The sequence below is a fragment of the Syngnathus leptorhynchus genome, chromosome 1 (assembly GCF_054491065.1).
Source record: "Syngnathus leptorhynchus isolate UIUO chromosome 1, UIUO_Slep, whole genome shotgun sequence".
In the NCBI taxonomy this organism is placed as follows: Eukaryota; Metazoa; Chordata; class Actinopteri; order Syngnathiformes; family Syngnathidae; genus Syngnathus; species Syngnathus leptorhynchus.
The window spans coordinates 22,892,502-22,914,620 of record NC_141195.1 but is presented as its reverse complement, the minus strand read 5'-3'; the positions used below and the strand labels follow the sequence as shown (position 1 = coordinate 22,914,620).

The 22,119-nt window shown below is 46.0% G+C and overlaps 3 protein-coding genes across 4 annotated transcripts in view; 1 reads left to right on the top strand and 2 right to left on the bottom strand.

The window, feature by feature from the left end:
- Nucleotides 1-32: 32 nt before the first annotated feature.
- Nucleotides 33-7,437, bottom strand: smc1a (structural maintenance of chromosomes 1A). The gene is made up of 26 exons (XM_085927526.1): nt 7,023-7,437; nt 6,630-6,818; nt 6,388-6,500; nt 6,043-6,246; nt 5,659-5,897; nt 5,310-5,568; nt 5,052-5,192; nt 4,904-4,986; nt 4,729-4,828; nt 4,556-4,663; nt 4,299-4,484; nt 3,997-4,176; nt 3,744-3,890; nt 3,492-3,629; nt 3,301-3,417; nt 3,115-3,221; nt 2,867-3,008; nt 2,662-2,807; nt 2,437-2,590; nt 2,247-2,354; nt 2,001-2,157; nt 1,756-1,910; nt 1,528-1,679; nt 1,396-1,465; nt 1,211-1,321; nt 33-690 (listed from the first exon to the last, which is right to left on the bottom strand). The coding sequence occupies exons 1-26, from the start codon at nt 7,129-7,131 to the stop codon at nt 610-612; spliced, it is 3,696 nt and encodes a 1,231-aa protein (XP_085783652.1). The 5' UTR covers nt 7,132-7,437; the 3' UTR covers nt 33-609.
- Nucleotides 7,396-11,150, top strand: ribc1 (RIB43A domain with coiled-coils 1). Its single transcript, XM_085927537.1, has 8 exons — nt 7,396-7,724; nt 8,083-8,298; nt 8,371-8,588; nt 8,657-8,771; nt 9,054-9,172; nt 9,297-9,527; nt 9,601-9,767; nt 9,839-11,150. The coding sequence occupies exons 2-8, from the start codon at nt 8,100-8,102 to the stop codon at nt 9,918-9,920; spliced, it is 1,131 nt and encodes a 376-aa protein (XP_085783663.1). The 5' UTR covers nt 7,396-7,724; nt 8,083-8,099; the 3' UTR covers nt 9,921-11,150.
- l1cama (L1 cell adhesion molecule, paralog a) overlaps nt 10,014-22,119 on the bottom strand; it is a 29,011-nt gene continuing 16,905 nt past the window's right edge. Inside the window, exons 3-28 of one of the 2 annotated variants that reach the window (XM_085927504.1) lie at nt 21,802-21,904; nt 21,317-21,519; nt 19,623-19,745; nt 18,812-18,982; nt 18,581-18,695; nt 18,190-18,374; nt 17,974-18,105; nt 17,740-17,886; nt 17,517-17,628; nt 17,058-17,218; nt 16,741-16,900; nt 16,458-16,582; nt 16,292-16,393; nt 16,015-16,212; nt 15,878-15,948; nt 15,571-15,796; nt 15,375-15,490; nt 14,922-15,138; nt 14,666-14,788; nt 14,345-14,521; nt 14,165-14,278; nt 13,934-14,080; nt 13,538-13,669; nt 13,094-13,166; nt 12,960-12,971; nt 10,014-12,829 (exon numbers count right to left, since the gene is read on the bottom strand). In XM_085927504.1, coding sequence (XP_085783630.1) covers nt 12,586-12,829; nt 12,960-12,971; nt 13,094-13,166; nt 13,538-13,669; nt 13,934-14,080; nt 14,165-14,278; nt 14,345-14,521; nt 14,666-14,788; nt 14,922-15,138; nt 15,375-15,490; nt 15,571-15,796; nt 15,878-15,948; nt 16,015-16,212; nt 16,292-16,393; nt 16,458-16,582; nt 16,741-16,900; nt 17,058-17,218; nt 17,517-17,628; nt 17,740-17,886; nt 17,974-18,105; nt 18,190-18,374; nt 18,581-18,695; nt 18,812-18,982; nt 19,623-19,745; nt 21,317-21,519; nt 21,802-21,904 — 3,689 coding nt within the window. In that variant the 3' untranslated portion in view covers nt 10,014-12,585. The remainder of the gene's footprint in view (nt 12,830-12,959; nt 12,972-13,093; nt 13,167-13,537; nt 13,670-13,933; nt 14,081-14,164; nt 14,279-14,344; nt 14,522-14,665; nt 14,789-14,921; nt 15,139-15,374; nt 15,491-15,570; nt 15,797-15,877; nt 15,949-16,014; nt 16,213-16,291; nt 16,394-16,457; nt 16,583-16,740; nt 16,901-17,057; nt 17,219-17,516; nt 17,629-17,739; nt 17,887-17,973; nt 18,106-18,189; nt 18,375-18,580; nt 18,696-18,811; nt 18,983-19,622; nt 19,746-21,316; nt 21,520-21,801; nt 21,905-22,119) is intronic. The other variant, XM_085927513.1, reaches the window with a different exon arrangement.

Genomic DNA, 22,119 nt, shown 5'->3' with positions numbered 1-22,119 from the left:
AAGATTCATTTGTCAAATAAAGAATGAGAATATCCGAAAGAATTCAATTTTTATTTGTAGAAAGCCAAGCAGTTGATAAAAGACACAGAGAGGAAATTGCCTCACGCTTTCCTTTTGCCGAGCGGACATTCCGAATAAGGCTCGGGGCAGGGGGGGGGGGGGGTAGAAACACATTACTGATATTTTTGTCGTTTTTCTTTTTTGTGATGACTGTTGGACACGGTAAGCTATCACAAACGTATAATGTAACCTTACTGTGCTGATTAAACAACACAAAGAAAAATCTAAAATGTCGTCCGATCGCACCATGATGACATCAAAGTTGTGAAAATATGCAGATGAAAACAATTGTGCGTCACTTTTTCCATTTCCAGGTGACTCTTGAGAATACAATCTCGAAAACAAAAGGATAATGTTGGAGTCAGACAACCTGGCTCTGAGTGTCTACATGACAACCACTAACTACGACTACTACAAAAAAATATAAAGAAATCCCACAGTAGCATATACATTATAAAACAGGAAATATCAATAACTACAGGATACAGAAGAAAATGAAGGAATGAAAGTTTTTCGGAGAGTTTCTACTAGTGACGGGAAAATCTTGTCCTACTCGTTGGGATTGGGGTTGGCGTCAGGATACTGAGAGAGGTCAAAGGTGAGCACTTTGCTGATGACGCAGTCTCCTTGCTGCAGGGCGAGAAGGAAGGAAAGAGTCACGAAATGCGACGCGGAACTTCAAATCAAACAGGCCGATATTCACTAATAGCAGCACGCTGACGTGTTCCTGGCACATTTTGGAGAATTTTACAAGTCCCGATAGATTAAAGTAAAAATATATTAAATATATTTAAAAATGACATAAAAGTATTATCAATAACCCAATAAATGAATAAGTAAATAAATAAGTAAGTAAGTAAGTAAGTAAGTAAGTAAGTAAGTAAGTAAGTAAGTAAGTAAGTAAGTAAGTAAATAGATCGTTTAAAAAAAAAAAAAAAAAGTTAATAGTCAATGACCCCAGAAAAGAGAAATATAGTTGTGCGTTCAAATAACAGTTTACAATTTGTGTCAGTTTTTGCGTTTGGATTTTAAAAATCTGAGGCATCTTTTATCAAGACAAGCGAGAAGTGTTCAAGTGCAGAATTTCTTCACGAGGAATATTGAAGGGAAAAAAAAAAAAAAAAGAGGCGTCTAGTGAAAAGCTACGTACCTCGGGATAGACGCCGATGAGCGAGTCGGCTTTGGTGTAAAACTCCTCCTTGAGGGAGATGACGATGGCCTGGAAGTTCTCCATCGACTGGTCTTTGATGTAATTGGCCACCTTGGAGGGGGAAAACAGAAATTTCATTTGCAGTCCCCGACGACGACACACAATGACGACGAGGACGGACGGACCTTGCCGATGTTGGTGTTGTCGAGAGCGGCGTCGATCTCGTCCAGCACGAAGAAGGGCGCCGGTTTGTAGCTGAGGGAGAAAAAAAAAAGTTAGCTTGAAGCAAGATTTGAAAGCTGCCACCTTGCTCTCACCTGTGAATGGCGAAGAGGAGAGCCAAGGCCGCCACCGTCTTCTCTCCTCCGGACAGGTTGTCCATGGGCCGGAACCTCTTTCCGGGAGCCACGCAGTTATAGTTGATGCCGTCCAAGTAGGGCTCCTCGGGATTTTCTGGGCCGAGGAATGCCTACGAGAGGAACGGGAGGAGCTGTTTCATTTTGGATGCTTGCCGTTCCCAAATATGAGGTGAGAGCGGCAATGACCTGCGCGCTGCTGTTGCGCGAGAGGGCCTTGTAGATCTCGTCGATATTGTTGGCCACGGACTCGAAGCAGGTATTGAAGCGATCGAAGCGTTCCTTCTTGATCTGCTCAAAGGCCTGCTTGGCCTTCTTGGCCCTCTTACGAGCAGCCTCAAACTCTGGGCGCGGAAAAAAAAAAAAAAAAAAAAGGGGTGAGCGTCACACGTGGAGACACTCGCTCAAAACGGGCTTTTGGGCCGGCGACTCACCGTCACTGGTCTCTTGGAACTTGTCCCTGACGCTCTCCAGCTTCTCCATGGCCTTCATGTTAGGGGCGCTGATCCTCTGCAGGATGCTCTGCTGCTCGTTCAGACGCTGCTGGAGCGTGTTGGTCTCCGCCTTTATCTCCTCCTCGGTCAGGGTGTCCTGCGGGAATTTCAGAATCGATTTGTAATTGTTACCTAAGAAAGCTTCTCAACACTTTTGTACATCACGACACACGGCCCGGCGGCTACCTTGAGATCTTCAGACAGGTTGCTGTAGTCGATCTCAATGAGAGCCTCTTTGGCCAGAACGCTGCTGGATGTCCTCTGGCTGCTCGACTCGTCTGCCTGGGAGCTCCCCTAAATATGCAAAGGAGAGAAGGTGGCGGCGGTGGTCCCAAAAGACGCACGGCCGGGCTCCTGCTCGCCTCGCCTGGCCTACCTCGCCCTGGCTGATGTCATCCATGGTTCCAGAGCGAAGCGGCAAGCGGATGTCCTGCATTTTGCAAGCCTGCAGCAGGTTGTGACGGTCGCTGCGCTTCTGCTCTAGTTTGGTCTCGATGGCCGTCACTTCCTTCTGGAGTTGCGTCAGCTCCCTGAGAAGCGGCGACGTGAGTTCTAGTAACGCCGGCCAAACATCTCGGCTAGCCGCGTGGCGAGAGCTTACTTGTTGGCGCCGCCCAGTTTCTTACGGATCTCCTCCATGTCGCGGTTCTTGTCGTTGACTTCGGATTTCTTGGTGAGGTGCTGGTTCTTCAGGTCTTGCAGCTGAGCCATGGTCTCATCGATGATCTTCATATGCCTGTGCTCCTCCTGGCACACAAATAGGAAGCGTGTGAGCCAGGAAAGCAAAACGGAGAAATGAGCCGTACCTTCTTAAGTCGTTCGATTTCAGCCTCGTCTTTTTTGACCGTCTGCTCCCACATCATGACCTTCTCCTGGTCCTCCTTCAGCTGGTTCTTCTCATAGTCCACCTGAATACCTAGGCGGGTTTTCTGGGTCTCAAACTCGAGACTGAGAAAATAATTCAAGCAAGATCAGTCAAGTGACTTGACAACAAGCAGCGATTGTTGATCCTCTGTGAAGAAGGATGAAGACGAGAGCACCCAAGTTAGCTTACCGCTTCTTAGCGATCTCATTCTGCCTCTTCACCTTCTCCTCCTCAAACTCTCGGATGTTCCTCACTCCAATCTCCTTGCAGAACTCAATAAAGACCTCATCTTCCACCTGAGGAGCGTCGAAACGCGTCAGCACCCCGGCCGGCCACGAGACTAAGACGAGGAGCGAGAGCCGCTAGCTAGCTCACCAGGTTCATGCGGTCCCTGAGGTCCGTGATTTCGCGCTCGCGCGACTGGATGATCCTCTTGATCTCATTGATGCGAGGGCCAAAGTTTGCCAGCTCGCTCTCCAACTTGGACTTCTCCTGCGGGGGAGGGGGGAGGCACGGGCGTGTTCGCAAGGAAGAGGAGGCAAGAGAGGAGGTGGGATCAAGCTTACCTGCATGTTTAGCGAGAGGTGGCGTGTTTTGGTCTGCTCCAGGTCACTCTGGGAATACTTGAGCCTCATCTGCAGGCCGTGCGCCTGCGACTGCACCTGACGTAGCTCTGCCTCTTTCCGCTTGGCTTTCATTTGCTCCTGTAAAGCAAAGCATTGCGAAAGGTTTTGCTTGATTGACGTGAAGACATTTGTTCTCCAAAACCAAAAGTGGTTGCAAATAAAATGTCTCCAAAGAAGGATGAGCCAAATGACCTTGAGCTCATCAGTAAGTTTCTCCTTCTTCTCTTTGAGCTTGTCCACTGCTTTTTCATCCCAGCGTCTGGCCTTGGCCTTCAGGTCGCTGGCTCCTCCTGAGATGACTCCGGATTTTTGGAAAAGAGTTCCGTCCAGGGCCACGGTCTGGATGTGTGCGGACAAGCAGAAGATGGGGAATATTCTGAGCCGAAAAGGCCCACACAGGAGGAGAGCAGAACATTTGTTTCTATCTCGTGGTCCGGTACGGTACCTTGTGCCTGTACGGGCCTCCGAAGGCAATCCTCCTGGCGTCCTCCACGTTATCGCACACCAGAGCGTTGCCGCAGGCGTACTGCAGCGCTTTCTTGATGTGAGGAGGCTCGTAACGAATCACGTCAATCACCAGCTTGGCCCCTCGCAGCTCTCGAAGTTTCTCGTCGGTTGGCTTCACCTGACGTTTGGGAGGGAAAAAAAAGTCTACATCAAGCAAGTAAAAAAATATCACATTTTCATACCTTCACAGGGAAGGAACTACTTTTTTTCAACGACCCAAAAACAATCAATCACGTTCACCTCCAGGTAGTCGAGAGGCAGGAAAGTCTCCGGCTCTCCTCTCTGCTCCTTGATGTACTGGATACAATCTCTTCCCGTCTTCTCGGAGTCAACAATGATGGCGTCCATGTTCTTTCCCAGAACTTTGGTGACAGCGATCTGATATTTCTTCTGAGTGGGCTGGCACAGGTCAATCAGGCGGCCATACTGCAGGAAAAAGAACGGCATCAGCGATGTCGTCTGACTTTTGCGTGAAAGCACCCGAGGCGATTTCTCACCACTGAGCCGGGGTAGAGTCGCTTGATGCTCTCCATGATTTCAGCCTTTCGTTGCTGTCGACTGTTCTCCTGCCTGTCGATCCTGGCGTCGCCGAGCTGCTCCATGACCTTGGTGGAAAAAAACGACGGTGACATTTTGAACACGCGTGACACAGCGTGCCAACGTAGCTTACCTGGTTCAGCTCCATGTTGATCTCATCAATCCTCCTCTTGGCCAGTTCCACTTCCTCAGTCAGTTCCTCCTCCATACGTTTCTGCTCATCCAGAGACTGCCTGCGTAGAGGAAGCCAGGCTGGGTGAATGAAGCGAGACAATTCAAAGAGCTTCTTACAGAACGACCGAGCCCACCTGCTGGTAGTGATGTAATCCTCCAATTTCTCAATCCGCTTCTGGTTCTCCTCAATCTCACGAATCTTCTGTTTGATTTTGGCCTGCAAAAAAAAGGGGGTGTGACCATTCTGAGTTGCTCAAATGGTGCACGGGCATCATCTATTACCTCCGTCTCCACTTTCTTCCTCTCTTCCAAGTCAAGGCGGTCCTGGTCAGCTTTCTGGTCCCGGTTGAACTTCTCCAACTCCTGCGCCAACGTGGCTGCACGTTTGCTGGCCTCCTCCTTCAGTCGATGGTACTGCTTGACCTGCAAGTGCAACGCCACGTGGCTATTTCAAGTCTTTTGCATTAGGTCATATTTTGGGGGCGGGGCTTCCTATTTGTTGAAATCGAGTCAAATGGAAAAGAGACAAAATTCAAGTACCTGATTCTCCTCCAGGGTTAGGTCCTGGCCCTGGCTCTGCGCTTCCTCCTCCATGCGCTCTTCAAAATCTTGCTTGGCTAGCTCCACCGCTTTCATCTCCTTGTCCAGCTCGTCCATGTCCGCCTTGCGTTTCTTGTACATCTTCTGGGCGTTCTGCAACGATTTACGGGCCGCCTCGAGCTTCTTGATCTTGTGCGACGTGTTCTCTTTGGCCTTGATGTACTGCGGCCTTTTTTGGTTTAGCTCAGAGTCCTTCTCTCTGGGGAGGGGGCAGAGGTGGAGCAATCGGTGCGATTCGAGTCAAACGGGAAAGCGACGTCGAAACGGTAAAAGCAGCGCGACAACTTACTTGATCTCTTTCTCAATTGTCTGCTGCTCTCTCATGAGCCTTCCGAGCTCCTTCTTCTTGTCTTTCAGCTCCTCCTCCACGTGGTCCATCCTCTTGCGGTCCTTGTCGATCTCCTTGTTGTGCTGACCCAGCTCTTTGTTCAGCTTCTCGATCTCCGTCTCGTTGTGGTAGAGTTTGAAGAGCTGCAGCTGAACACTGGCCCTGGCCACTTCATCCTTCAGTCGCTGGTAGCGCTCAGCCTTGATGAAAAGACAAAAGTGGGAGCTTAAGTCAACGTGGTTTGAAGACATTTGATTTTTCTTTTTTTTAATCGGTGATTCATAATTAAAGAATAAATAGAAGTTATGAATGTTCTGCTTGTGCTCAAAAGGCTCACTCACTCACCTCCTCTTTCTCTTGCTTGGCCTCTTTGCGCTCGGCTGCAATGTTCTTCTTGCGATGGTAGTTGAACTGCGTGTCCTCCTCTGCTTTCACCATCTCCTTCTTCCTTCGGTCATACTCCTGGGCCAGCTCCCCTGAACGCGAGATCTCCTCGAAGAGAGCAGTGCGCTCCTTTGGGTTCTTCATGGCAATCGACTCTACGGCTCCCTAGAGAAACAATCGCAACACAGAGTGGAAAAAGCATATGCATTTATTTGAATGGTCTTTTTAAATCAATATAAATTCTCTGACGTTTGAAGACACTTCAAGAAGAGCACAAAGAAATCTTTCATCGATACTCTGACTCACCTGGAAAACCAAGAAGTTTCGAGCCTTGATGAGAATGCCAAGTTTTTCCAGCTGCTCGCTGTAATCTGGCAAGCCCACCACTTTGTTGTTGATGCGGTATTCAGAGGAGGAACCTGCCACATAATCAGGGGATACATTAAAAGTTCTGCGAAGGCAAGATTATTTTGGATGCCTGCAAGTTTGTGTCTACAAAACTTGTCTCAGGCAAAACTCAAGACCCCAACAAAGCGTGAAGCTCGTACCAATGATCATTCTGGTGAAGGATCTCTCTTCTCCGTTGTCCTCCTGGTAGACCATACTGACAAAAGCTCTGTTGGCAGCTGGCTTTCCAACAGGTGCCCCGTGGATCAGATCCTTGAGAGTCTTCACACGCAAATTACTGGTCTTCTCCGCCAACACAAAGCTGATGGCATCCATAAGATTTGATTTTCCTGCAGAAACGATTTGACGTATCATTATTACATTGCGTAATTGTTTCTTAGCTGTCTAAGAAACGTACACGAGCACGTGAGACACGCCCATTACGTGCTGACTATAGATGCAGAATATACATTTTCCTCCGTTCAATGCATTTGCAATACAGTAGTCCTGCTTGTCCAGTACCGATAGCCAGCACTTTGCATTAGCAAACATACCGGATCCATTAGGGCCGATGATCGCCGTGAATTTATGAAAGGGTCCAATGATTTGTCGTCCTTTGTATGACTTGAAGTTTTCGATCTCGATGAGTTTGAGGTAACCCATGGTAGTTGCAATTCAGTATTTGCACGTGAGAAAGCAAAAAAAAAAAAACTCAGGAAAAGCAAGTTTTAGCTAATGCGAGCAAGCAATGCTTACTCGAAGAGCTCTCGCAACAAAAGCATGCAAAAATAAATAAAACTCTACACTCAGTCCGATGCAGGACAATACGACCACTTTATCGTGGTATGCATCTGGTGGTTTATATTTGCAATTCAGTCATAATGTCGACGAATCCGACACGACGCGGCGGTGACAACAATGCGCCATTTTACAATCCAACAGGAAGGGCTTTGAGCGCGAGAGCTGTAACCTCGCAGTTTCTCGCGAGATCGTAGGTGCTGCGATTTTTTGGGGGTTTGAGATTTTTCTTCCCGTACATATAATGCTGTCGAGGTAAAAATGATAAGGATGACAAAATAAATGCTGCTCTTTGTTTTTTTTTAATCATCAAGTTTACCATATAATCAAAGCAGTTGACATTAAATAAATTAAAAAGCTTTTGGGCGTTACCATGGATACCAAAGGCCACAAACACAACAGTGGTGTTATGCGTCCGTCTTGTCTTGATTCTTTTGAAACACATTAAATCACAAAAGGTGAGTTCTGATTTAAATGACTATTGCTTTAGAATATGAACAGGGCTACAATGATAGATAACTGACGATATAGAAAGCTTTATTTGCTAATATGAGGATGATATAGGCAACATAAACTATACAGTCATTTCCCTTCCATTTTTTTGTGAACATTTAGTCCCACTAATCCATTCTTTTTCTCCTCCCTGTTATATTGCTACGAGGTGGGGGCAAAAACATTTATGATATGAAAACTTTAGGTTGTGCAGATGCACCAAAGTGTCTTTGAGTTTAGTAATAGTTGACACGATTGAATTTTTTTTCTCCAAATACATGAAATATAACCATGATGTGATGTGAACATTACACCTCCTTACAGACTTGGAAAAGGAGAAAATGTATAAAGTCAAATTCCCTCTTGACCAATCGATCGAGACTGCCGTGGAGCGGAGACAAGCTGCCGAGGCTGCGCGCAAAACTCGAATTTTCAATCCAAGGTTGCGAGTGATGGGCCTTGACCTCGATGCACTCACCAAGCAGACCCAGGAAAAAAAGCAAAGCCAAGAAATGGAGCGAGAAAGAGACAAAGCTTTCGGTAAAAGATTACACAACGACAGCCAAGATGACATGGAGACAAAATGAAAGAATATTTCTACGCATATTGCAGATACGCTGAGACTGCAACATGATGAAGTTCTGTTGCAGAGAGACAGACAGGAAAAGAAAGTGCGAGAAGCTTTGCACGCTGGCCTCACTCAGTTTTGGAACATCCAGCAGCGCGTGGAAGACTCGAGCGATGCCGACCTCAAGTGTGGCCTGAAGGGGGCAGTCACAATCACTGTTCCAGAGGCTGAACTTGGGCCTTCCAGCATGCAGATCTTTCAGGTAGCTTGTGGCTGATGGGTGCAAAGACATGGCTCGGAAAGACCCAGCCTGATTTGTGTGTTCTGTAGGGTGAAGATGTTGGCGAGGCTCAACGGAAGAGAGAACAAATGAAACAAACAGAAAGGGATCTGCTGGAACAAAGGGTCCAACAGGAGAGAAGGTGCTTAGAGGACAAGCACAAAGGTTATTATTATTATTATTATTATTATTATTATTATTATTATTATTATTATTATTTTTATTATGATTATATATTTTTATTATATTTCTATTTTATATTTTATTATTATTACTATTATTATTATTATTATATTCTTAGATCACCTGCACAGACACAATAATTGCAAGTTAGCATGATTCTTTCCTACACAAAAAAATAGCTCAAGCCTTTGATTGTTAAGTTCCATTTGTGAGCAGTTTCGAGTGGGTAAACAGATGTTGATTTACAAGACGTGTGTGTCGCAGAGATGCTGGCAGAGAAAGAACTGTTGCAACAAGACCTCAGCTGGAGACAGCAACACAATGCTGAGGAGGAAGGCAGAAAAGCCGCCCGGGTTGCTCTTGACCACTACAATCGAGCTCTGGTACAACACACACAAACACACATCTTAAAACTTTAGGGGTGCTAAGCTAGTTAGAATGTGAAGCATTGAATACCACCGATGAACCTGATGAAGTGCAAAGTTGACAGTAGTATACTGCCTGCAGGCCACAGAGCGGGCTGAGCGACTGAAGGAGGCCCATCGGCGAGAGGAGGGGGAGAACCTTGCTGAGAAGTGGCACACAATCACGTCCGCCATGATGACAGAAGATTGGGATGCGGCTGTGAACCAACTCCAGGAAGGCAAAGCCACTGCGAGAGACAGTTGGAAGGGCATGAGCCCCGAGCAGATCAGCGCCATCTACAGGGCAAGGGAGGAGCAGTGCATTGAGAGACAGGTGCTTACTAAGTAGTGCTTCAAGGTAACCATAATCTGACAGCTAATTTTTTGTTTTTATTATCTCTGCTAAGAGATGCCGAGATATGGAGAAGAACCGAGATGCAGCCTGGAACTCCTGGCTCCAAAAGGCATCTTTTGAGGCCCAGCAGGAGGAAAGGAGATGGTCCGAACTCAGGAGAGCAAAGCAGATCCAAGAAGAGCAGTTCAACTTGCAGTTGGCCAAAGAGCAGCAAGCGCAGTGAGCAGCAACCACAACCGGCAGCAAATCCAATCCTGACATCTTACTCACTTTTGTGTATTTGTGTCTAGTCAGCGCTATTTGGACAAGGAGTTGTACACCAACAAAGCCACTCCGGAATACTTCTGGCAATTTAACACCACCTCTCGCTGATGCCGACACGTGACGTGGAAAGACAAAAGGATCCAAATGATCACATGAATCCTCGCCGCCGACAAATCAAGCACAGCGTGGATCGTTCCGCATACTTTATTGTCTGCTCGTATATCTCCGTACATTGGTAGATTGATGATGCAATTACATTTATATTGGCCCCATGGAGAATTGTATGTGGGGCACCTCATACCACAACGAGGCACATTTACAAAGCCGCAGTCCAACCGTGCAGTCATTACTTTCTTCAAAAACGCTTCTGCAAACAAATATTTCATTGGGCTTTTTTTTTTTTTTTTTTTTTTTTTGGAGGGGAGGGACAGTGTGGGCAGCATTTCCTGATCTGTCCTGAGTGTGTTCGGGTGTGTGTGTGTCTTAAACTAACCAAGAAGAAGGCTCGCCTGACATGTCCTTGCCTCCTCCTTTTATGGTCATGTGACACCTGTCTGGTCGCATCGACTGTCCATGCTGTAACCTATTTTTCGTGACAAAGAATAAGAGTGACTTGACAGTTGGCATGAAACAAAACACAAGACAAACAGTCGAGAATTTTGCATAAAATTGGCAAACATCTACAGACTTTTCCCCTTTTTTATTTGACCTTCTTTTAATTTGCAGAACAGCCAAATTTTTACGACAATAATATGGCAGTAACAAAAGCAACGATACAAAGAACAGTGACAGTTTGCTTTAAGATGATGCTCAAAAATGTTTAACCTGCAGATTTTTAAGCGAAGGTGGTTGGGGTTCTTTTCAGGGATGGATTGTATTTACATTTTAAGCTCCTGCTCAATTCATTACCAGCAATAAACTCCTGCAGCCATCGTAGCAAGTAGAGTAAAACCCATAGTTATTCATACCCTGGCAAAATTTTGAAGTACATTTTTGTTTTGTTAAATTTTGATTTTGATTTTTAATTGAATTTTATTTTTAGATTTTATTTTTAATTATACATATGCCTGACCATTATGAATCTATCAAGTTAGAACAAGCCTCTGTATTTAGAAAAAAAATTGCAGCACAAATTATTGGGGATTTTTGTAAAAACATATAAAAAAGACATTTTTTTTAAACTAATTAATATTAATTGTTTTTTTAACACACTTTTTGGGGGACACGATGTGGCATTTCCATTAAAAAAATTCACCAAATTTGATTCAAAAAGTTATCAGGGTATGAGTAATTGATGGCCTGAAATGTAATTAAAAAAAATACATTCTCGAGATGTGATTTCAACACCACCTATTTGCCTTTATTATCTGCAGATTACCAGTCAATTCACCAATCTTAAACTGCATGATTGATTGTATGGCGTTTACCCGCAAGACTCTGCCCCTTTCATCTGCAAGCGCTGCTACGCTGCACCTCTCAAACAAAACACGGAGCGTGATAGTGCAGAAAGAGACAAAGACAAGATACAGAAAGCAACACAAGTCTTGACACAAAATTTACAAGCTCATCTCCAATCACAACATTCCACTTGATGATGGAGTCATGACATCAATCAGGTGCTCAATGCAAAACCCAGCAGGCACAGGAACGCGTAAAGGACCAGGAGCTAGAATACTGGAATATGGCTAAATAGATTACATGGCGATGCAAATATATACACCAGATGCTAGTCAGCGTTTTCACAGCAAGTTCCTTTTTACGCAGTTAGTTTGTTAGTTAGTCATGATATGAAACTGTGGGAAATCGTCATTTCAATGCTCTCCGACAAATGATCTCAAATCCGTGAAACATGTCCATAAGAAGGATATATATATATATATATATATATATATATATGAAAAATAATCCAATACCTTTTGACATGGAGTAGCTGCACATCTTTTGTAATTTTAGAGTTGCTCACTAACAATTATTTTCTAGCAATTATATTTCAATGAAATGATGAGTCAGCGGGAAAAAAAAAAAGCCAAATTTTTCATTCCCTTCTCATACAAAAACACGACATTATTTCAAATTGACAGTGCAGAAAACGCACAAACATATTTTACGAGTTTGGTCGGTAAAGGGGGAGGGACGCCGCATTGCACGCAGGTTGATCTATCGTTGAAAGGCATGAAAGGCATTGATCGACATACCCGTATGCCGATCACAGACTTTTCCGGCCGTTCAATCGGAGCACGACTAATATAGACGTATAAACGGGATTAGCTCATAGAAATGGAATACAAAATTGAGACAATAAAAAAAAAAATCACTGGCACTTACATTGTGTGAAATCATGATCAAAAAGAATAAATGACGAAAATGTAGCACGACAGCTGCGTCCCATCACGCTTCCCATCCAGTCTGCAGCTGCTCTGTTCGCAGCCCCCTTCGATTATTCTTATTTCATCTGCACAACATTCTTCTTTGCCATTTTATGAAGAGGTTTTTGAGGTCAGAAATCAAGATGATAGATGAAAGTTAATCATTTACGTTATACATTACACAGACGAAGAAGGATCACCGATTCCTCCATGTCAGGGTTAGTCGGATTTATGTCCCATGGGTCCAATACTTTTTTTGGACATGCCTTTGGTCAAAACAGTCCAGTCCATCAGACGACACCAGCAGCAGTTACGTCGATTGCGTCGTCACACTACTCAACGGGGAACGGGAGCGTACGGGCACGTATGTGTTGACATGTTTTGGTCTGACGGTTCTCCACGGATGGTCAATCGAGGATGGTGGCTTGATTGGGCAGGCCGTTAGCGGCGGCGGCGCCGTTGAGCGGGGAGTTATCGGGCACTTCTTGGCCCTCGCTGGGCCGCCGGCTGAACTGACTGGCCAGCGACTCATCCAGGTTGATCTCGGTGGTCAACACGCTGCTACCGTTGAAGTTCAGGTTATCCTGGCTGCACAGCTTGCTCTCCTCGCACAATGACGGCTGGCTGGCGGTGCGCTTCTCCTCCAGGTCGCTGCGCGAGGGAGGAGATCAATGAACGGGGGAGGAGTAGAACCGATGCTTTTGATCAAAGGAAATAGCACAAGCGGCATGCAAGCGAGTCACAGATAGGCCAGAATTTGGGATCGGGAACCAAAGCGTACCTTTCGAGAGATCTGCAAAGCAGGCGCAGGCATCGGGAAGAAAAGGGGACAATAACGGTAGCAAAAAAGGGTTAAGGTAGCCAAAGCAGTGGCGAGGGAATCACGAGGCTCGAGAAACGCATAACAAGACCAACCTGTACTCGCCAAAGGTCTCGTCCTTCATTGGTCGGGCTTCTGAGTCCATCGGGCCTTCCTCTTTGTCTTTCACTAAGCGGAAGAGAAGTGGTTGACCTTAAGTATCAGCCTGATGGTCTCTTGAAAAAACGTTTTAATCAAATACATCCCAAGGTGTTCAGATCTCATCAGACATGTTTTGTTCGGTTCTCAAATTGCCTTGCTCTGACAAACCAATCAGAAGATCGAAAAATTATTATTGGCCATCTGAAACAAACTGAAATCTGATTGCTTTAAGAAATGGTCCCGTTCTCAGAACGCATTTAAGTTGAAAATATAGGTCAGTGCTTCTGATAGCACTGCTATGGTCTTGGTTCCAAACTTGTGGATCTGTAAAAGTCGAGGCCAGCGTAGAATAAAAGAATCTTTGAGCAACGAGAAGAATAAAGAATCTTGACACCTGCCTGAATACTTTCCCCCTTTGTTCCTCCGGACAAAACAGAGGATGAGCAGTATAAGTAGTAGCAACGCGATGGCGCTGACCAGGCCGATGAACCATCCCTGGGTCGCAATGCTGGGCTGCATCTCAGTCACACCTTCAAAGTTCAAATGAACATTTGGTAGAACAAGGAGAGGAAAAGCCTCCAAAGAAGCCACAAACAAGACACATAACGCCATTTCTCACATCTCACCGGGGAACTGAAAAAATGCCCTGAACAAATCATCTCATACGAATCACACTTGAAAGCACTTCAATCGAGACGCAGGGAACGACTAGGACTTCTTTGTGGATTCCAATTGATCTTTCAACCAAGGAAACCCGGAGGAGGAGCAGAAGATGAAAGATAAACACGCCATACCGGTTCCCTCGGTGTCAATTTCTGTCTGAAAGAAGGTGACGTTGCTGTGAATGAAGTGCAGATGGTAATGAGAACCAGGTCTTAGACCCTTCAGCTGGTAGAAGGACTGCGAGGAGTCCGCCCTCTCGGTCTTCTTCCGAGCAGCATCTGTGCAGACAAATTAAGATGCACCTCTAAACGGTCAGTGGTTTGAAACCACGATTAAATTGACTGGCCGATGAGATGCTCTACCGTTTTTCTTGAAATATTGAATCTGGAATGGAACGTTCCTATGGCGCTTCTTGGCCACCCAGCTTATATTCACAAAGTTCTCTCCAGGAGACACGCTGATGTTCATAGGAGGCACTGAGGAACATCCGTGCCAAGGGTGTGAGTCACTGAGTCTGAGTCTGAGTCAAAGAAGGCGCCTACCTCCATCCAGAGTGGTGGCACCTTCCCTCATGATGGCTTCTCCATCTCCAGCCGCAGTGCGCCCCTTCAGGTAGAAGCGGTAGTGGCTATGGCGATCCAGGCCCTTCAGGGTGAAGTGGCTGATTGTGGGATCGTCGATTTTCTCCACCTGCATCGGGCTGTCGTCACTCTCCACGACTGTGGATGAGAAGACATCCCATCAGGCTTTAATTGTTATGTTACTACACGTTTAGAGAAGAGGGGGCAGAGCTAGTATAGCATTAGGGTTAATCAACTGGAACCTATCCCAGATGGCTCCAGAAGAAAATCAATGATGCTCACTTTGTTGGTACTGCAAGTGGTACCCAATAAGAATCCCGTTGGGCTGACTTGGCGGTGTCCATCGCAAAGTCATTTCTGTCTCAGATGGACTGTCCAACGCCAGAGAGATTGGCGGATGTGGAACTAGTCAAAGAACAGAGCAGAGACGAGAGCTTCAAAATGACACTCAACATGTTCTCCAAGACTATTGGACATCGGTTCCACAGAGTTGGAATAATTTTTCGTGCCAGTCCACGTGAGGTCCTCTATTTCTCACCTCCTTCATCGGTCTCGAAGGACATCATCTCCGATGGCGGCCCATCTCCTTTGCTGTTGAACACGCTGACGGTCAAGCCGTAGCGGGAGTACGGTCGGAGATTGTTGATCACCTTTCTCTCCTCGTTGGCCCCGGTCTCCACAGTGACAGTGGTCGATAGCTCCCTTGCCCTTCGAGCTCTGTGGTGACCCCGGGAGCCGAATCGACTCAAGTGAATCTGGAGCCGGAAGACACGTTCATTTAAACGTAGACTTGTAAGTGATTATAGGAACGAGGATCAATCAAAAAGGTCTTGTAGCAATAAAACGGCGACTGCTTCATCCGTCCATCTCTCGATCCATCCTCGTTCGTGAACCTGACCTCTGATGTGACTCAATTTATGACGCAAACAGTAAGACCTTTCTTTCTGTCTGTGTCCATTTCAAACCTACAGTACTGAGATGAGCTGGGTACCTTGTAGCCCAGTAGATGTCCTCTGACCGTCTCTCTGTCGATTGCGGCCCAGGTCACCCTGATGGCGGTGCTGTTCAGGGTGGCAATGCCCACATTCATGGGGGCCTCCAGTGGAACTGAAAAAAAAGATACGGATGTAAGACTACACGCAAAGATTGTCGCTCAAATTTTGGCTAAGCAAAACGACTGCGCTTACTGTTTTCGCCCGAGTAGCCAATGACGGGATCGGGCTCAGGCCCCTCCCCCTTTTCATTGACAGCCTGTACTTTGATCTCAAATGCAGAGAAGTTGCCGATCTTGCTGATAACTAACGGGGGTTCAGTCGTGTAGTTGGGGTGCCAGTCGGGCCCGCTGCCCACCACCCGCCTCCACAGGATGCGGTACTTGAAGTCAGGTCCGTTAAAGTCCCGTTTGTCCATTTCCTGTCATGAGAAGAACATTAACCTCTTTGGCAAGACATGAAAATCTTTGAGAATGAGTTGATGCAATTGCTCATTTGGTACCTCCCAGGTGATGACGAGCGTATCTGGGTCGGTGGACTCGCTTCTGACATCTTCGGGGTTCTTGTCTGGTGCTATGGTTGACACATTTTAGGCGGCAGTACAAACGTGTGGCTACAAACGCTACAAACAACTCAAACCTTCAGCAGCTGTGTTGTAGATTTCAGATGGCTTGCTGGGAGTACTCTTGCCCACCTCGTTGATGGCGATGACACGGAACCGGTACGACATGAAGGGCCACAGAGAGAGACTGGCGTGGTTCTTGTCCCCCGGTATTCTGCTCAACTCTTCCCAACCTCGCTCATTTGAAACCTGATCCTCAAATTCAATCACGTACTCTGCACATTATGGAGAAAGATTATTAGAGCCCTGGGTCAATGAGGTCAATCATCTCAGGATGCCCGTGTAGATACGGACCTATCACGGGGCTGTTGTGTTCAGAGCCAGGAATCCAACTGAGGTTGACTCCGCGTCTTTTAGGTTGCATAAACTGAAGAAGGCCAGGAGGGTCTGGACGATCTGCAGATAAGAAATTGGAATCACCAAAGTTCTTAGCTCTTTGATCATCGAGCGGTGAGCTCACCGTGTAAAGTGAGCGTGCCGGTCGCTTGGGCCATGTCCAGATTTGTGATGACCTGACATGTGTAGTAGCCTTCGTCTTCAGTTTTGGTATCAGAAATGATCAAGTCTGGTCCTTCCATTGTGTATCTAAAAGATGTCAAATGGAGGTTTAATAGATTATTCACACCAATCTAGTAGTATCCAGTAGACAGAGGTCTAAGACTATTCTTGGTATCTTTTCGGACTGTCTCGTCTACTCTGGCCAATGTTTCAGAACAAGTCATTTAGTCGAGTTGACGTCTCACTTCAGATCATTGCCGGATGCAAACAGCTTCTGGTCGTTCTTTCTCCACTGGATAAGCGGAGAGGCCAATTTGGGGTCCACAAGAGAGAGACAGGTGAAGATGGCAGTCTGTCCAGGCTGTACCTTCAGAGCCTGCGGAGGTGACAGGATCACTGTTCGGTCTGCAAGAGAAACGGAAGGAGATGCTGAGGCCTGACACTGAGATGTTTGTGTGTGCATGTGTGTGTGTGTGTGTGTGTGTGTGTGTGTGTGTGTGTGTGTGTGTGTGTGTGTGTGTGTGTGTGTGTGTGTGTGTGTGTGTGCGCGCCTGCCACTCACTGAGCACCTCCAGCTCTGCAGTGATAGACAGGTTGGTGTTCTGCACCGAGCACGTGTAGAAGCCCTCATCGTCATGTGTGACATTGAGGATTTCCAGACCTCCTGTGGTGAGAGGGTTCATTCTGGAATCAGCCAGAAGGGAGGAGGCACTGTCACTGGTCCTGGAAACAAAAACAGAGATCCCACTTTCCTGAGTGGACCGCATGGCTTTTCTCCAGGAACAGGTGAGGTGGACATTCAAGGTGTGAATGTGAATGATCACATAGTTGTCTATATAAGTCCTGGGATTGATGTGGAACAGATGGAGGGTTTGCCTTCTTGGGTGAGCGCCGGCATCAATCACACTCCAGACGCAAAAGTGTTTAGTTGCTAATGAAATGCATCCTACGCTATCAACTCACCAAATCAAATGAGACACCGTGAGATTAAAAAAAAGTGCAATTGGCTTGATGGTCTTACCATGTGACTTTTGGTTTAGGAGATCCGAAGCTGTCACACTCCAGTAAAACCTTCTGTCCTTCGGTCACCGTGTACGTATTGCCGTCCTCAGTCAGGATTTGTGGAGGCAGCTCTGAAACGACAAAGGGACGGACTGCTGAGATGCAAACGCACCGTACATGGTGGCCACCAAAGCTCTGAAACACACTCGTTCTTTCATTTGTTCATTCCTTTGATCTCTCACCAACGACGTAAATGTTGATGTTTGACAGGATAGCTCCGTGTTTGTTGGAGGCCTTGCACTGGTAGATGGCCGTGTCTCCGAAATTCACATCCTTGAGGATGAGAGAGCTGCTTGGCGTCACAGTGCGTCTGGAGTCTTTGTCAATCGCTGTTTAGGAAGAAAAAAGAAAAAAGACACAGAGGCTAAGCAGTACGTTAGCATGGCTTCACGTGTCTTGTTTGTTTGCATACTGACATGAGAGCGGGATTCCGTTGATGGTCCAAGTGATGACTGGAGTAGGGATGCCCTCTGCCTGGCAGTCGAGTCTGACGTTCTCACCGGGAGCATATAACGTACTGGCCGGTTCTTTGGTCCAGTAAGGAGCGGCTAAATCAGAATCATATGAATGTTTGTCGAAACTTTACATAAGACCCGGAATGAAGACGAGTACAACGATGTCGACGGACGAACCTTCCACCGTCACGGTGTAAGTGTGTACGAGCTTCCCTTGGGCATTCTCAGTCAGACACTGGTACTCGCCGGCGTCACTCTCTGAGATATTGCTGAAGCGCAGACGGCGGTCAAACATTTCTCTGGAAGTCCGGGATTCTGACATCTCACCGTCCTTCCTGACCCATAATACTTTTGGAGTTGGGCTGAGGGGAAAGGATGGAGCGACGGTTCAAAACGAGAGGAAGCAGATGCAAAGGTGATGGCAGTGGGAGGAAAATGGATCTTCAGTCATTCAGTGCCATTGACGGTTATAGACGTCAAAGATATTAACTGGGTTGGCAGCGAATGAGTTAAGGAGGTCCATTTGACTGAAAGGTGGCTTGAGCACCTAAACGACTAAGACACTCACTAGCCTTGGACGATGCACTCCAGTTCGATGGTCTGGCCCCTGAGTGCATGGTAAGTGCTGTGGCTTCCAGTAGGTCTCATCATGTGGGGCCTTCGGTTCCGCACCACTGAGTTGGCTGAAGAACAAACAGAGCAAAGCCTCATTCCAAGGACTGGTGGACTGGTGCTGGTTAAGGTGGCTCTGACGTCCCAGTGGGAGATGCCACTCACGGGTTACCACTGAAACTCTTACAGGGGTTGACGGTCAGCGTGACAGCTTCCTTTGCCAGGATGGTGCGAGTTGCGAGATACTGGACATTGCAGATGTAGTCGTTCCTGCTGTCCGTGGTTTCCAGGTGGGCAAAGTATAGATTACCATCCTTGCCCACAACCACCCTCTCGCTCAGTTGGATGTGACGCATCTCTGCGAGGATGGACGAGAGCGAGCATGGTGCTAATGTCAGCTTTCTTTCAATTAGGCCTCTGATTATTACCGTATTTTCCGGACGATACGTTTTTTTCACAGTTTGGCTGCGGGTGCGACTTATACTCAGGAGCGACATATGTGTGAACTTGTGATTTATGTTATAGTTATTTGAATAACTCTTAATATGTTACATCAGGCACGTTTTCTGTTCCTTGTTTATGTGTTTATGTAACGTTAGCATCCCGTACCGTTTAGCCTGTTGTTGCCTATTCTATTTTTATTTTAAATTTCCTTTCAAGATGACATTTCTGTTCTTGGGGTTGAATTTTATCAAATAAATTTGCTCCCAAAATGCGACTTATGTGTCTTTTTCTGCTTTATTATACATTGTATGGCTGGTGCAATTTATACTCCAGAGCGATTTATAGTCCGGACAATACAGAATATTATTTTCTTTTTCTCTCCGTGTGTTTATTTTGCTTCCTCAATTTCATTTTGGTTTTATGCGAGGACTTTATCTGAGAAACAAACAGGAAGCTCTGTATTATTTGTAATATTTGAATATTCGGAATAAAAAATGTATACGTTGAGGGTGTGAGAATAATGAAGTGAAAGAGATGAAGGCTAGTTGACTTACGCCAGTCCATCCAGTGAATGATGGGCTCCATGGAGCTCTGCGGTGGGTTGCACTTGAGAACAATACTGCTTCCCTCTTCAGATTTCACATGGACTTTTTTGTCTTTGTGTTGAGCCGGTGGAGCTGAAGGGAAAAGAGGCACTCGTGAGAAGAGCGTCATAAGGACACAACCCACTTGACATCAAACATTTGCATCTCGAATGACAACATTAGATGTAAGAAAAGCTGAATTCTATAATATTGTACTTACAACATACAGTAATGAGTTACACAAAATGTCAACGAAAGCCATTTTTTTGCTTCAATTGAATGGATATTGTTCTGCTCCTTACCGTGTGTGACATTATAGAGTGGACTTGCATAACGCAGTAGGTTTTTTTGCAAATGATAAAGAATCCATGACTATTATTTTCCATCTACGCGTGTTGCTCATTTGCGTTCAGATCTAATATGTCGAAAACATCGAAAAAACGCCAACAATCATGCTATTTAGCCCGTCCGTGTTTTTTTGCGTTGTTAGCGAAACTGACATGCTTGTTTTAAAGGCACAATGTGATTTTGGACACACAAGTCAAAGCAAAAAAAAATAAAAATAAATAAATATATATATATTATATATATATTGGAACAACAGCTTGTTTTTTTGAAAAAGTTCTCGGGTCACCACTATCTGAAGGCATCACCTTGGCAACGAGACTTGACACTCGACATTTACAAGGAGGTTCTTTTGGAGTGGAACAATGGAATCTGGGAGTTGCGCGAGCTATATTTACTTGGTGCCTCCCCTCGGCTCATCGTGCGTAACCCCGCGGGAGACGCCCAAGAGACCTCGGCGTGACATCAGCTCACAAGTGTTTCTGGGGAAACGGTTGTCAGGGAAACTGGGAGTGAAGGAGGTCGCCCAGGAGAGATCCAGCTACGTCGGTGCACGGATACACAAAAGTGCTCTTTGCGTTAACAGCAGGGAGCTAGCATGTGTTTTTCCTGTTGCTGATTATCATGTTCTTGCATCTAATTATGTTGGAAGGTGGCAGTTCCGTGCTGTCCCAGTTTGAGTCTTCATTTGCAAACAAATGAGCTCTTTAGAAAGCAGGACGAGTCGAGCCGACATCACACGGCTCTGCTATTGCTTGCCAACAGACAATTATCTTGCGTGCTCAAGCGTCGCTAATATATTCCAAATATAGCAGGCTTTTTAAGTGTATTACTAATTGAGAATATTAGGAGGGAAAGGAAAACAAACACCTGTAAGCTGGTCATTTGTGTGCATCTCACTTCCTTTTTTGTTCATGCAAATGTTCCCACAAGTGTGCATTTTGTATGATTTTTTTAATCCTCAACTTTTTAAATATAAACAATATGATATATAATAATATCATCAGATTAGTTTGCTTGTAAGAAGTGGGAAGAGCCTCTGCAATTTTTGATTTTTTTTTTTTTAAAGTGCTACTGGATACATATGTACACTTTAATTTCTGACTTTGTTCCCCAACCTGGGCATTGTGCAGCCAAACTGGACTTTTTAGAGAGAGAGAGAGAGAGAGAGAGAGAGAGAGAGAGAGAGAGAGAGAGAGAGAGAGAGAGAGAGAGAGAGAGAGAGAAGCAATAAATAATCATAATAAATAATTAATCGCAATATCTGGGCACGTGTGAGTACACGTGGGGTGCTGAACCCATGTCGGGTGGCTTCTCACCATCAGTTTTGACTGTGGCCTCGTCGGAGACGGCCGTGCCGAGCTCGTTGGAAGCGTAACAGACGTATTTGCCCTGGTACTGTTTCAGGGAGTCCACCGTGTTGCTGAGGGTATCGAAGGCAAACGAACCCGAGCCCTCCGTCACCTTCAGCTCCGGGTCAGCGGCCGGGTCGAAATCCTCGCCGTCCTTTGTCCATCGGAATCTGCAACAAAACAAACTTGAGCGACTGCGTGTCCTTATGTGACTAAATTGGAGGACGCCAATAAATTGGAGTCCCGACGGGGGCTCCCGAGCTTATTAAGGCTCATTGCGATATTCATTCTTGACTTGGCAAGCGCTGCAGTCTTCCACTTGCAAAGATTACATTCGTCCTTTGTTGCTGACAGAGAGCTGATTTCCTCTCATGATGAACCACTCAACGCGGACATTGAAAGTCACCCTCAAAGTCTCCATCAGTGTGTGCGTGTGTGTGGTGGGTACGAACATGGGCGGCGGGTTTCCAGAGGCTTTGCAATCCATGTCCAGATCTTCCATGCTGAAGACGGTGACAGACTTGGGCTGTGTGGTGATAACAGGAGGCCTCTTGACTGCAAACAAGACACGTGGTGGTAAGAACACGGTGAGCTCAAACGTGCCGTGCGGTGGTGCCTTGACATGCGCACTCAACTCCGTTCCCTGAGGGCCCTCTTAACTCAAAACACTCGTGTGCCATTAATCTAGTCCAGCCGCTTCAAAAAGAACACGTGTAAAAGAAAGAAGAAAAAAAAAAAAAAATATATATATATATATATATATATATATA

Bases quoted from the DNA above. Each gene is read 5' to 3' on its own strand.
- smc1a (XM_085927526.1), bottom strand. From the start codon at position 7,131: ATGGGTTACCTCAAACTCATCGAGATCGAAAACTTCAAGTCATACAAA. The intron at 6,819-7,022 runs GTATGTTTGCTA...TCGTTTCTGCAG, and splicing joins CATCGGCCCTAATGGATCCG to GAAAATCAAATCTTATGGAT. The intron at 2,591-2,661 runs GTAAGCTCTCGC...GCCGCTTCTCAG, and splicing joins AAACTGGGCGGCGCCAACAA to GGAGCTGACGCAACTCCAGA.
- ribc1 (XM_085927537.1), top strand. From the start codon at position 8,100: ATGTATAAAGTCAAATTCCCTCTTGACCAATCGATCGAGACTGCCGTG. The intron at 8,299-8,370 runs GTAAAAGATTAC...CGCATATTGCAG, and splicing joins AGAAAGAGACAAAGCTTTCG to ATACGCTGAGACTGCAACAT. The intron at 9,528-9,600 runs GTGCTTACTAAG...ATCTCTGCTAAG, and splicing joins AGCAGTGCATTGAGAGACAG to AGATGCCGAGATATGGAGAA.